This window comes from Maylandia zebra, linkage group LG22, assembly GCF_041146795.1.
Source record: "Maylandia zebra isolate NMK-2024a linkage group LG22, Mzebra_GT3a, whole genome shotgun sequence".
NCBI classification, from domain to species: domain Eukaryota; kingdom Metazoa; phylum Chordata; class Actinopteri; order Cichliformes; family Cichlidae; genus Maylandia; species Maylandia zebra.
In genome coordinates this window covers 4,006,667-4,019,963 of record NC_135187.1, presented here as the reverse complement: position 1 = coordinate 4,019,963, position 13,297 = coordinate 4,006,667, and the positions used below count along the sequence as shown (strand labels likewise).

Genomic DNA, 13,297 nt, shown 5'->3' with positions numbered 1-13,297 from the left:
CATCTCAGTTTGAAAACATCAAAACGGTGCAAACAGGATCGGTTTGACAGTAAATGCCATTTAGATTTCTCACATTTTCTACAGATGATGTGATGCTAAAAGGTAAACTCTTATATTATGACAGTAATACTGTTTTTAAAAACCAGGTTAAATCACAGTTAAACTGATTTATTGTGGAAATGCCATTTTTAAACCTCAGTCTTGAAGAAATATTTTTTAAGTTAAATAATGTGGCAAAATGTACATTTCCACGTATTTTGGTGTCTGTGTTAAGATTCTATCTGGAATTAGTTCAGTATTTTTAGGATAATGTTAAAATGGACCTAAACAAATGCTCACATGAAACATGTTTTTAAATCAGGGCGTCCACGTAATCCCCGCAGGACTAAAGTTTAGACTGACAGTTTTTTTTTTCTACTCGTGGATCTGTATGATGTCATAGAGAGAGGATATCCTGATATCTCCTACAGAAGCCTATCACACAGTTCACAGTTTAACTTGTATGTCTTTTTATGAGGGGCAGCCAATCAGAAGACGGTTGGCTAATAGGGGGAGGAGCTACAAGAGACAAATAAGGATTATTATCAACTGAATTATGCAGAGCTACTCTGACATAGCCCAAGAATAACAAATACAGAGCTGGAAATGATTGAAAAAGGCCCCCTTTAATCTTACACTTTAGGTAACACTCCCTTTTTTTATGTTATTTATTCTTAATACTGTTAATTAACAAGGCAATAATAGGTGTAATACAAATGTTATTTTTGCCTTTGATTTTCTGGGATCGGGAGGTATTTTGTCTTAAAGATGAAGATGCCACATTAGGTGGGACATACATGAGGATCAGTCACTCTGGTTTATTTGTTTATCTGTGTACAGTTTGTAAAGGACAAACACTGTAATTAATGTACATACCAATGCTGAAGTTGTACTGCTGCTGGAAGCTTCATGGTGTAAATTTGGCTGAAACGATTCATATTTTTTACTTTATTTTTGTGGGTTTTTGTGGCCTTGCTGTTGCTCTCAGCTAAATCAGACCTAATGTTAGTGTCTCAGCAATAAAGCCTGCATCGGTGTAAAGTAAGAAAAGTCGAGCAAAAAGGCCTCCAGATGTGATTCAAAGCAAAAAGAAACAAACGTGTACAGGATGCTGCAGGAAAAGAGTCCTCATCACGACTTTAAATATGAGCGTGCTTCTGTCTTTGCTGATGCTTTGAATGTTTTCACTCCTTCAAATGTCATCACATCTTTGATTACTTGAATGTCTGCTTGTTAAGTAACCGGCCATATTCACCAGAGAAAAAACAGACCCATTAAAGGAACAGCCTGACCTCCAGTTTTCTTCACTGAGCACATCAAAAACATCCAATTTAAAATCTTTGTTCTTTTATGTGATCTCAGTGCAGGGAGAGAAATGGGCAAAGAGTCATTTTGTTCCTTTAATGATGAGAAAACAAAGCAACAAACTGCTATCGTTCAAAGCAAAGCTATCACTCACCATAGGAAACAGTGCAGACGCTCCGTTAGCCGAGTGCTTCATATCTATATTATCTGAATGTAAGTGGAATCTGTGGAGAGAGAAACGTGAATTTAAACATTTCAGGAAACACAGGAATGAAAGTGTGACTCGGATGAAAAAGAAAAAGCAAATAATTGAGCTGAAGGATGAAGCCATTTGTAGGAAAACCTATGAACGGAGTGTTTGAGCTGTCAGGGGTTCAGGTTTGAGTGTGTGGTGCACAGAGCTGTATGTATGTTTGATGAAATGAAAAGATGAGCAGAATAAAATACTTTGAAGAAACATAATTCTTTGGTTTTGTTCCCATGTAGCTACTCTGTTCACTCATCAATGAAAGGTTTTGTTTTAATAAACTTCTACACAAACAAACTTTACATATTCATATAAAAAAACTTCATCAATTCAAAAAGCTCGAGAATTTTTTTAAACTTCCTCTTTTGTTCTGATCGACTCTCAGTACGAAACTTTTCCAAGTTATCTTTGTCTTTCACGCCGTTTGTTCTTCCATTTAGAGGAAGTTTTGTCGTCACTTTATTATCCGCTGTGCAACATTTGGTGTTTTTTCTGGCTGTTCGTGTTAGTGAACAGAGGAGGTGGGCTACAACACCTGCTATCATCATCCACAGAGCCTTTTACAGATGAAAGTCACATCCTGACACCCTGATCTACACGATGACAGCAGCTGTGCGGATGTCCAAGGTCACAACCTCACCAGAAAATACCTGGTTTCTCCTTCAGGTTTTAGATCTGAAGAAGTGTTTTGGATGAGAGGACTGCTTTTGATATAATTTGCTTACACAAGTCTGATCTCAGTGTCTGATCTCAGTGGATTAACTGGGCTGAAATTACATGTATTCAAATTAAACACTAATCAGTTGTACTGTTAGTCTGAAATGTGTATAGAGAAGCACACGCTTAAAAAATAAATGCTTTGTATTCAGATTAGACGTTTCACTCCTTCAGAGACATCGCAGTTTGTCTTTACAAGCCCAAAGTTCAAAAGCAGGATCCACTCATGACTTGCTCTTTTTCTTGGTGTTTGCCATTGCAGAACTTTTCCATTCAAAAAAGAAATCAATCAAGTGGAAATTATTCTAATAGCTATGCACTCTATGCACTACAATGCTGTGCAGTGTGCACAAAGTCCAGGGGGGAAAAGCACAGAAACCAGTGGAGATGAAGGTAAAAATGAACCATTTTAAAGTTAAGAAATCACGCAATTTTGCTGAAGAGTGACAAAAAAACAGCCACCTGAAAATCTAAACCCAACATTTTCGACTTTAGAAAAATGTGGGGAAAAAAAATCGGAAAATCCAGAAAAAGAGCGCAGTTATGCCGCACAGTGTGAGTAAAAGGAAAAGCAGAAAAAGACATTTAAATACTCACATAAAGACGCCGAGGACAGAAAACACCGGATACCTCGCTGCAGTCAAACCAAACAGAAGCAGCAGGAAACAGTTACCCCACCTGTACGTCTGATTAACGGAGGGGCGTTTGATTTTCACCTCACTTTGCTCAGTATTGGTCAGGTGACAACCCACGCTACCTTCAGCTAACATACCACAGACATGAAAACTTTACTGTTTTGCACACAGCTTGAATTCTGTAAAACATTTAATTCTTCAAATATATTTGTACAAAGGGAACATAACTGTGTTTCAGTCAGTGTAGAAGGAACCTAACACCGCTCCAATCTGTGGTGACATGCAAATGAGTTATGGAAAAACTATTTACAAAATGCTTAAATTTTGTCAACACAAACTCATGAGGGAAAAACAACATGAGAAAGGCTAAAATTGTGGTAAAAAAAAAATCTGGGAAGAGGATGTGGCAACTTCAAAAAGTACAAAGAAGAAGAAATCCAGGAAAAATAACAATAACGTGTATTAATTAAAAAAAAAACTCAAAGTCAAAAATTCATAAGAAAAAGTTGTGGGCTTATGAAAAAAGTCACAAAATAACAAAAAAATAATTATTGTAACATAAAGAGAGAAAGAGAAAGAAATTTTTAAAGAAATTTTTAAATATATGAAATAAGCTGTAATTTACACACACAAATAATTTTTTTATGCACGAGAAAAAATGTTCTTAGAATCTTCCCAGCCTGATCAAACATGAAATATCAGGTATTTTATAGTATTTATTGCCACCACACAAAGTCTGTTATTCAGAGTCACGTTCAGTCCCGAGTTTTTACTGAAAAAACATGAATTAGGATTTGTTGGAGTGGCTGCGGTGGAGCTGATGGACCGCAGGCTGATGATGTGACGTTTAAATTTACTCCTGAAAAAGTCAAATTAAAATAATAACAATAATAAAAATCCAGAAATGCATGTTTCAAATGCTCAAACGTAACCCATGATGTCAGGTTTGTGTTGGGATTAACTGAGAGACAGAGGAAGCGGGCATGCGTGCGTGTGCGCGCATAGGGGCGGGACTTGTGTCTGACGCGAAAGGTTTTTTCGGTCTGTGCGCAGCTGCTTCAGTTGTAGTTTTTCTACGTGTTTTAAGAGAAAAAGTGAATGAAGACATCAGACAGAGAACAGAAGTCCTCCTCCTCGGTTTAGGTCCAGCCTCACCCTCTGTCAGATCATCTCCATCATCCTCCAGCTCAGATGTGAGTACTCCGACTCATTTTTATTTATTTCAGGCTTTTTAAAACCTCTAAAATCTTTCAATCCATGTCTGCTTTAAAAAAACAAAAAACAAAGTGTAGTTAACAGACTAAAGAGATTCCTCATTAAATTCCGTGGTGGGTACAGCTACAGCACAATTCAAACTCCTTTTTTCTTATTAATTTAATTTTTAAAATCAATTTTTATCTCTAAATTTATGGATCAAAAGTGAAACTTGTCTGGAAATGTCAGTGCTGAGACTGCAGAAGTACGACCGTGACTCACCGGGTGACTCACCTACAAAACTATCATCAAACAGTGTGATCGGCTGAGCTGTGATGCTTTAATTTCCTGTCACACACACACACACACACACACACACACACACACACACACACAGAGAGAGAGAGAGAGAGAGAGAGAGAGAGAAAGAAAGAGAAACAAAGACTTAAACATATCACACGAAGCTACAAACACCTGGGAGTTTTTAGAGTGAAGAGAACCCACTGTGGGAATGTTTTTGGTGTGTTTTGTCCCGCGGGGGGAGGGGAGTGATTACTTAGTGCATGTTGATCTCCATCAGTCAGTCAGACTCCTGCTGCTGCTGCTGCTGCACTAATCTTTCTCCATTTTGCGGGTGGAAAACAAGCCTGCTGGCAGTAACACTGTGTGTGTGTGTGTGTGTGTGTGTGTGTGTGTGTGTGTGTGTGTGTGTGTGTGTGTGTGTGTGTGTGTGTGTGTGTATAAACTGTTTATTTTTTATTCTTTTAATTTGTCCTTTACCTCTTCTGAGCTGCTGAGGCTGTTTCATCCTCTGAGACTCTGATTTTGTGGACGGAGGCCAAACTTTGATGAGTCATGTTTCTATTACTGAATTAGAGTTTGTGTTTAGAATTCAGGCGGCGTTCCTGCTTTTAAGGTCTAACAAATTACAAGCTTCACTCTGTGAAAATCATCTGAGATCTTACTTCAGAGTTTAAAACATAATATTAGTAGCACACAAAGGTTTATTATATTTATTAATTATATTGTATTTATTGTCTGAGCCAAACTAAAGACTGCTGTGCTCCTCCCAAACCTGCAATCACGATCCTGATTCATTCATCAGCTGTGCTCATCGAGGCTGGCGCTCCATGAAAACCTTGCAGCTCTCGACTGTCACAGCTTCACTGCTGCCTCGGCCGATGAGCAAGGATCAAAAGTAAAAAGGAGAAAATCAAGAGTGCTGCACACCCTTTAAATCTGTTGTTTTTCTTTTTTCTTTCTTAAAACAAATATTTGGCCATTTTAAACCAAGTTCATCTCATTATTATTATTATCATTACTATATGTGCAGTTCCTTCACACAGGGGCGTTTAGAGGGGCGGCACCAAAGGAAATCAGACTATATAGTCAGAAATATTTCATCAGTGTAGAAAACTGAATGTCTTTCATGCTCTTGTGCAGCCATGCGTCTGATTGCTGATTTAACATTTGAGATTTGGAGCTGCACAAGAATGAAAAGTTTTGCTGTTTTAAACCTGAAACCTTTCTGGAACTCTAACTACACCTCGTATCATTGTTCTACACCACAGAACAACCCTGATTGGTCCATTCAGCACCGTGTTTCCTCCTATGTATTTCCAGCTGCTACTTTTTGTTAAACTGAAAGAAAAAGAAGGAATCAACAAGTATGTTGGTGGTGAAATCACTTCTTCTTCTTAATAAAGTCTCTTCTGCTGCCTTTGCATACACATAGACACTTTGCTACATGACAGTTTCCTTCCTATTGTTGAGTTCTTAGTTCCTAAATGCTTTTTGAGCTTTAAGTAAACTTTTGCAGCTAAAACATGTTATTTTCTAGAGAGATCCACGTAGAACCTTTAGCTATAGATCTGACCAACATACACACTATCTGTTTATATACAGTATTTCAAAAGTCAAGGCAGCAGTCGGCTTTGAAAAGTCAAGGAGCTGCAGTGCCTTTAAGCAGCATTCTTTAAATGGCCTTCAAGCTGTTTTTCCCCTCTGACATGTCAGTGCTGCTGTTGCCCTGCATCACTGTCTGCTCTCTCAGTGCCCCCACAACCCATACATCCACCTCTGGACGCCACAGGGATGTTTAGTCACCACTCCATCTTTATATATATTGCACATAAGCCTGAAGTTATGCGCTCAAAGCCTAGATGCCTACCTCTAACTGTATTCTACTGCTGGGATAAATGAGTCATTTTTGACTGAATTCTTGTTACAAAACTCACATTTTCCCTGCAGGTCGACTCCAGATGCAGCAGGGACTCCAGGAGCTCCCGGGGCCCCGGAAGGTGAGGGGGGTCCTCCAGCTCAGGCCCCAAACCTGACGAGCAACAGACGACTCCAGCAGACACAGGCACAGGTGGACGAGGTGAGGACTGCAGCTCACTACGAGCAAATGGAAAACGTATCAGAGATGCTGATGGGTGTTTTCATCCCTCAGGTGGTGGACATCATGCGTGTGAATGTGGACAAAGTCCTGGAGAGAGATCAGAAGCTGTCGGAGCTGGACGACCGCGCCGACGCCCTGCAGGCCGGAGCCTCGCAGTTCGAGAGCAGCGCTGCCAAACTCAAGAACAAGTACTGGTGGAAAAATTGCAAGGTGGGTGTGACACAAGGAGATTTTTCCACGTTTCCTTCCCATCACCCCACATCCTCCCCTCCGGTTGGTTTCTTGCAGCAGACAGTGTGGCCTCGGATTTCTGAGTAGAAACCACCATTAAAGTGTTTTTTTGTTTTTTTTTTTATAGATCTTCACGCATCAAACTCTAAACATAACATTACTGAAATAATGATCACAACACAGCTGAAGTAAATATATAGAGTTACAAATCAAGATTGCAGAACATTAGGTGCACCTGTAGAACTGGGCTGGACCCCTTTTGCTTTCAGAACTGCTTTAATACTTTGTGGCATTTATTCAGCGAAGTGCTGGAAACTTACCTCAGAGATTTAGCTCCACATTTTCACGCAAGCGCTGCAGATTTGTCAGCTGCACATCTATGATGCAAATCTCCTGGTCCCCAAGGTGCTCTGTTGGATTGAGATCCGGTGACTGCGGAGGCTGTTCAAATACACTGAGCTCACTGTCATGTTCAAGAAATCAGCTTGAGATCATTTTAGTTCGTGGCATGAGGTGTGCTATCTTGCTGGAAGCAGAATATGGATGTACTGTGGCCATAAAAGGATTGGCATGGTCAGCGACTATGGTCAGACAGGCTGTGGTGGAGAGATGCTCTTCTGCATACTTTAGTTGGAATGAGCAGTTATTAAGTTACCGCTGGCTTGCTATCAGCTCAAAGCAGTCTGGCAATGCTCCCCTGATTTATGACATCATCAGCAACCATTACTGCTCGCTGGATATTCTCTGTTTCATGTCATTCTTAAACTCTAGAGATGCTTGTGCAGGAAAATCCCTGTGGATCATTTTACACGTCTACATGCTTCAATGCATTCAGCTGCTGCCGATTAGATATTTGTGGTAACAGGTGTTTAAACAGGTTACATCCCTTGTTGTGGAAAAGATTTCAGAAAACTTTGAAATTATCTTTACATAATCAATGTGTTGTTTTCATGTTAATCTGTGATCATAACAGGTAGAAATGAAGCTGCACGAACAGTTTCAGTTTAATGTACCGATTAAGTGCATTTAACTTATCCATCACTACCTCACAGCATCTCCTCTTCATCCATCCAGCCTCAGATGCCAGGTCTTTTTTTATCTCAGCGTCAGTCCATCAAGCCCCGCCTCCCCTCTGTACAGTTCAGACCGTCCAATCGCTGGATAGCCTGAGGAGGAAGAGGATTACATTAGAGGAGAGGAGGAGAGACTGTTTGACTGACAGCAAATCAGAGAGAGGAAGAGGAAAATCTCAATCTGGATTAGAGTGACAGTCAGGGATTAAAAAGCCAGCTGTGATGTGTGACGTAACTCCTCCTATCCAACACACACACACACACACACACACACACACACACACACACACACACACGTTTGTACATGGATACATCCGAACAATCATATGTGATGCATTTTATTCTGCTTTAATGACCCACACTGTCACCATAAACACACTCCTGCTCTCACAGTGGGCAGAGAACAAATGTGGATTCATACGCCGCTGAAAATAGACCCAAACAAAATGCTCTAAAAACACACAAAAACATTTTCTTTTAGCTTTTTCAATGACAGTTAGGAGATTTTCTTTCTTTATATGTAAACACTGAACAGCTCTGAATACACACACACATTTCAAACACACACAGTCACCACCAATCGCTCTCTCTCTCTCTAAACCTCTTGTTCTTGTTAATCTCTCTCGCCCTCCCCCCATCAGAGGTGATTTCCTGCCTGTTTCACTCTAATGTCATCATGTGGATTTTATTTATGGGGAATTTAGATCAACACACACGCACACTGTGCAACATGACATATATTAAAATCTGCAGGGCGTCGTCTGCTTTATATTTCTAGTTGGCCACGCCTACTCGGCTCATTTAAACTCTTTTTATTTTTATTCTTGGCCTCTGCTTGCAAACTTCAAAAGCTTCCTTTAATGGCAGTTATTGTAATTTCTTGTATTTAAAAGAAGTTCAAAACCTCCCAAAAAACTTACTGAAGCTTTAAAAAATAAAAAAGTCAACGAGATATCAGCTGAAGTTGAAGTATGGACAGGCAGTGCCACAAGGACAATGTCTTTATTTAATGATGGAAATAATTAAAAAATGCATTCTATTTCAAACGACAGCCTGGGAAAGGACATGGGTGACAAAGAAAAGTCCAAAGTTAAAAGAACAGCAGTGCACATCTAAAATCTATAAATGCTGCCCCCTGGCGGTGAACTTCTTAGTCCAAAGTTAACTTTAAAAAAGTACCTTTTAAAATGAAACCACACATTTCAAAGAGAAACAAGCACTAGCTCAACAAAGAATGACTCAGTATTATCAAAGTTATATGAATCTCTATCTCAGACTCACACAAGAGTGCAGAAACAGCTTGTTTAGCATCAAGGGAAATGCAATTAGTCCATCTTGTTATACAGAAATAGAAAGAAAATTCAGACTTTGAGAAGAAAGGAAGAAACATATGGGACCACCTCGCAGCTACAGACAGATCATCGCCCAGCTGTAAAATCCAGTTCTCACTGAACTAATTCAACAAATTTGGGGGAATAATTACAAAAAAGAGCGTTTAAGGCCACCCTCAGCTTACACCATCGTTCTCCTGATTGACTGCTCCCTTTAAACTAAAGGTTTGAACAGCAACACAGCAACAACTGTGTGTCTCAGATTATCATATGAAGACCATCAGATCAAGAGCTGAAACAACACTTTAGGCTTACTGGGATTGTTTGTACCGCTGAGACTGAATACATGACCGAGAATAAGTAAAAGAATAATCGCTCTCTTTTGCAATTACCTTCTGCAAATTTTAATAATGACCTTCACCACCAGGGGGCGGTGTTTGGCCAGTTGAAATTGAGCTGATTTCTCTTCAGCACAGTCCACAGATGTTCACATGAAGTCATTGCTGTGGTTTCTTCACATTTTGTTGAAAGCTGAAACGTAATATGAGAAGGTTTATACCTATTTTAAACACAGTAATGTATATTAAGGACCTTAAAATGTATATTTGCAGGTAAATAAACTGAGGCTATAATTAATTGTAACTTCTACTTGTGCACTGTTTCTACTTAAAATTAAAGTGAAAGATTATTTCTAGCTAGGACCACAGTGCTCCGGAAAGCGCTCAAACAGGAGCCAGCGCTTCTCAACAAACAAGCCAGGTTTGGTGGACACATGTCTGGGTTAGAAGAGACCCCGAGCAGACTGAAGACAAGCTGGAGAGATGATGTCTCTGCTGACCCGGGAACACCTCAGTATCCCCTCTGAGGAGCTGGAGGAGGGGGTTGGAGGCTGATAAGCAGCAGACGATGGAGTGATTTATTGTCTCGGTGGAATTAAACGGCTGTTTCATCTTCTTAAGTTCATCTTTTGTTTCTGATGGCTCTGTTTGTTTTGTCTTTCTTCCAGATGATGATCATCATGGCCATTGTAGGTGTTATATTTGTTGGCGTCATTTTCTGTGAGTAAAATAAAGCCTTCTCTTATTTTTGCATGTGGTTTCTTGGCCTCCTTATGTGCACCTGTGGAGCATTTTCAGTATGGAGGTTCAGCTTCCTGGAAGCCCTGTTCTGCTTCTTCTGCAGAAACATTAAAACCCATTTTAAGGAAAGTTTGCAGACACACTCTGCCGATTAGGTTTTTCAAAGGCTAGCAAATTTTACTTTACTTTACTTTCAGAGCCGGTAGCTGCACCCATCACTGACTGCTGTCTGCACTCAGAGCTGCAGATCCTCGTGTAAAATCAGAGCAGTTTGATGCAGAAGTTGATGTTTGAAAGTACAGAGCAATCAGAGCAGCCTAAAAAAAGCAGACAAGCAGAAGATGATCCAGAGCTGCACCAGGAGACGTCCTAGGAGGATTTTACAGTCTGTTGCACTCTAAGGGTTATAAAAGCTTCTTTTTACTTTTAAATATCACTCAGAGACAAATATCTGTGTTTGCTGTCCTCAGTGTATTTCTTCTACTGAGCTGCTCTTCAGGGATGGACGAACAAGTCACAGGACGAGTCTGCACCACCGAACGCCAAATCCAGCCTCTCCTCAGTGCTCCTCCACCCCAGCGATGCCTTCCTCCAAAGCCTCCATGCATGCTCACATAATGTGCTCCACTACCTCCTTATTGTGCCTCTGCATGAGGCCGGTTTCCTGACTTTGTTACCGGGTTGGGTTTACTGCAGGTGTAAAATCTGTTGACCCAGGTTTGTCCTTTAAACACTGAAACAAAAAGAAAAAACCTCCTGCTGCGCCTGTTTTTTCTGCAGCTCAGTGCATGCAAGATTCATGGACAGGAAGCAGTGTGAGGTTTACTGGACACCAGTAAGAGCTGAAGTCGAATAGTCAGCTGGCTTCTCTTCAGAGGGCTTCTGAGTGACCCAGAGGGATGTGAGCAGCATCCAAAAGAGCTGTTTGAGTTCCTTAAATACAAAGGAAAGGAGCAGCATTGCAGACTAATCTTGAAATAAAATGAGGTTTCCGTGTTATACTAAAAATCTCTACAAAGTTAGGCTTTGTGCTTTAAATATAAAATCATCTATCCAAGTAAATTTAAACGTACGATAATTCAGTTCACATAATGCAGCCTTTAGGATTCTCATCGTCAGTCATGGAAATCTTAATAAAGGCAGGAGTGACACTGGATCGCCAGATCAGCAGGAAGGGAAATTAGAGATATTCATCTTTTCTGTAAAGTTACAGCTTTGTAAAGACGAAAGCCTGCATCGAACTTTGTTATCAGGCTTGAAACCCATCGTCTCTGTCAGGCTTTGAGGTTTCGATGATCCAGCAGCAGAGGAAGCCCGACTATGATGAACCTGCTCACCTCTCAGAACAGTTTGTTGCCTAAATCGACCAATTCTGACTTTCTCGCTCTTCATCCTAACGCTCACGCCACGAATCCTCATGAGTGACACTGAAATCAGGTTTCCTACTCGAGCTTGAAACATTTAAGCACAGCTGCTCTTTCTGTGTTAAACCTGGGTTTACAGATTCCTGCTTGGCTCTTCTCTCGGTGCAGACCATTACTGAGCAGAAATCTGACTTCCTGCGTGATTAACCCACCTGCTCGCGTGCCCAGCTCCGTCCGGCTGTCCTGCATTTGTTTCATCGTGTTGTGAACCAGCCTGAGTTTTGTTATCTGTGGTTTGAATGTTCAACATGTTTCTTTGTTCAGCCTGGATCGGTCCCCTGTGTGTGAAGGAGCTTTGAGGCTGAAGTGATTATTTAACCTTTGAAATATATTAGTCCATCTTAGACCGAATGGTGGAAGGTGGGAGTCGCTCATCATCATCATCGTCAGTGTTTCTTCTGTACTTCTTTGACACGCTCAGAGAGAACAGCCTGGACTTTCTAATAAAGTCATGTTTGCTACACACACACAGCGTCTTTGTGCCCTTGTTTGTTTGGCATCTTTAATATTCTTCAGCCTAAATACAAACTATAGGTTTTAAAGGGCTTGTGTTTTAAATGAGTCCACGTTGAATGTGCAGCAGTCGCCCACCTGAGCAGGCACATTTTAATAGAGCAGAAGATTTTGCCTTTCAGGTGAAGTCTCATACAGTGAGAAACATTAAACCAAACTAAAAATACGAACACCGCGTGGGTCATTGAGGACTTGGTGACATTTAAAGGAGTTTAAAATACAGTTACCTGATAAATATACTTTCGTGGTCACACCTTACTCGTACTGGATTCAACCCTCCTTCAGTGCTGCTTCGGCTCTTCGTGGTACAAAGGTACTGGATACACTCCTGAGGTTTTGGTCCATATGAATACGATGGCGTCACACGGTGGAGGCCTCGAGTACAGTGAACTCAGTCATGAGAAACCAGTTTGATGACGTGTGGACAGAGACGTACCTGAGGACTGCTTTTCTTCAGTCTTTGGGCTGTGACTCGTTTCCTGATGGGAGAGATGCATGCGTGCATTTGTTTCCAGGCTGCACTCGGTTGTATCTGGTGGTCATTTGAGGTCACTGTTGCATTCCTGTCAGCTTGAACAGGCCAGCTCCTCTGACATCAACAAGTACTCTGCTGCACTCTGGACATTTTCTCCATTTTGGACTCTGATTTACCCACGTAGCCTCTCCAAAGCAGATCAGCAATTTCTTTAAAAATAATCAGAACAGCCCATCTCACGCCATTCCACATTCACCTCTCTTCCCCACGCGTACATGCCCGAATGCACCAACCAATAACATGGCAGCCATTTAATTTGATATTTGTGTTAATGAGGAGTTGAACAGGTACAGCCAACAATGCGGCCAGTGGCTTGCCGTCAAGTACCTGGAGCTAAGCTTGCTGGCTGGTGGAGACTCCTGTGAGGTGAAGCGCTAAAAATGCAAATCACAACAAGCCGGAGGAACTTTAACCGCGAGAAAGTGAACAAAAACAGTAAAGTCATAATGTGTGTAAAGCTTCAACAGCAGTAAACACCTTTCATCCTTCCATTTTCTTTCACTCGACCAATTAATTTTTTAAATTCTCAAAAACAAATCACATCTTTAAGTCACAAAGCTGCCACATGTGCAG

At 40.8% G+C, this 13,297-nt stretch overlaps 1 protein-coding gene across 2 annotated transcripts; it reads left to right on the top strand.

Annotated features, from left to right (window-relative positions):
• The first annotated feature begins 3,966 nt into the window (after positions 1–3,966).
• Positions 3,967–12,143, top strand: vamp1a (vesicle associated membrane protein 1a). 2 transcript variants are annotated; one of them, XM_004569726.5, is made up of 5 exons: positions 3,970–4,136; positions 6,388–6,517; positions 6,590–6,748; positions 10,180–10,231; positions 10,723–12,143. In XM_004569726.5, coding segments are annotated over exons 1-5 (360 nt in total). In that variant the 5' UTR covers positions 3,970–4,134; the 3' UTR covers positions 10,740–12,143. The 2 variants fall into 2 exon arrangements, with proteins under 2 accessions (XP_023009804.1, XP_004569783.1); XM_023154036.2 differs by lacking the exon at positions 10,723–12,143 and having other exon boundaries at positions 3,967–4,136; positions 10,180–10,239.
• Positions 12,144–13,297: the final 1,154 nt, after the last annotated feature.

Bases quoted from the DNA above. Each gene is read 5' to 3' on its own strand.
- vamp1a (XM_004569726.5), top strand. The intron at 6,518-6,589 runs GTGAGGACTGCA...TTCATCCCTCAG, and splicing joins CACAGGCACAGGTGGACGAG to GTGGTGGACATCATGCGTGT. The intron at 6,749-10,179 runs GTGGGTGTGACA...TCTTTCTTCCAG, and splicing joins ACTGGTGGAAAAATTGCAAG to ATGATGATCATCATGGCCAT.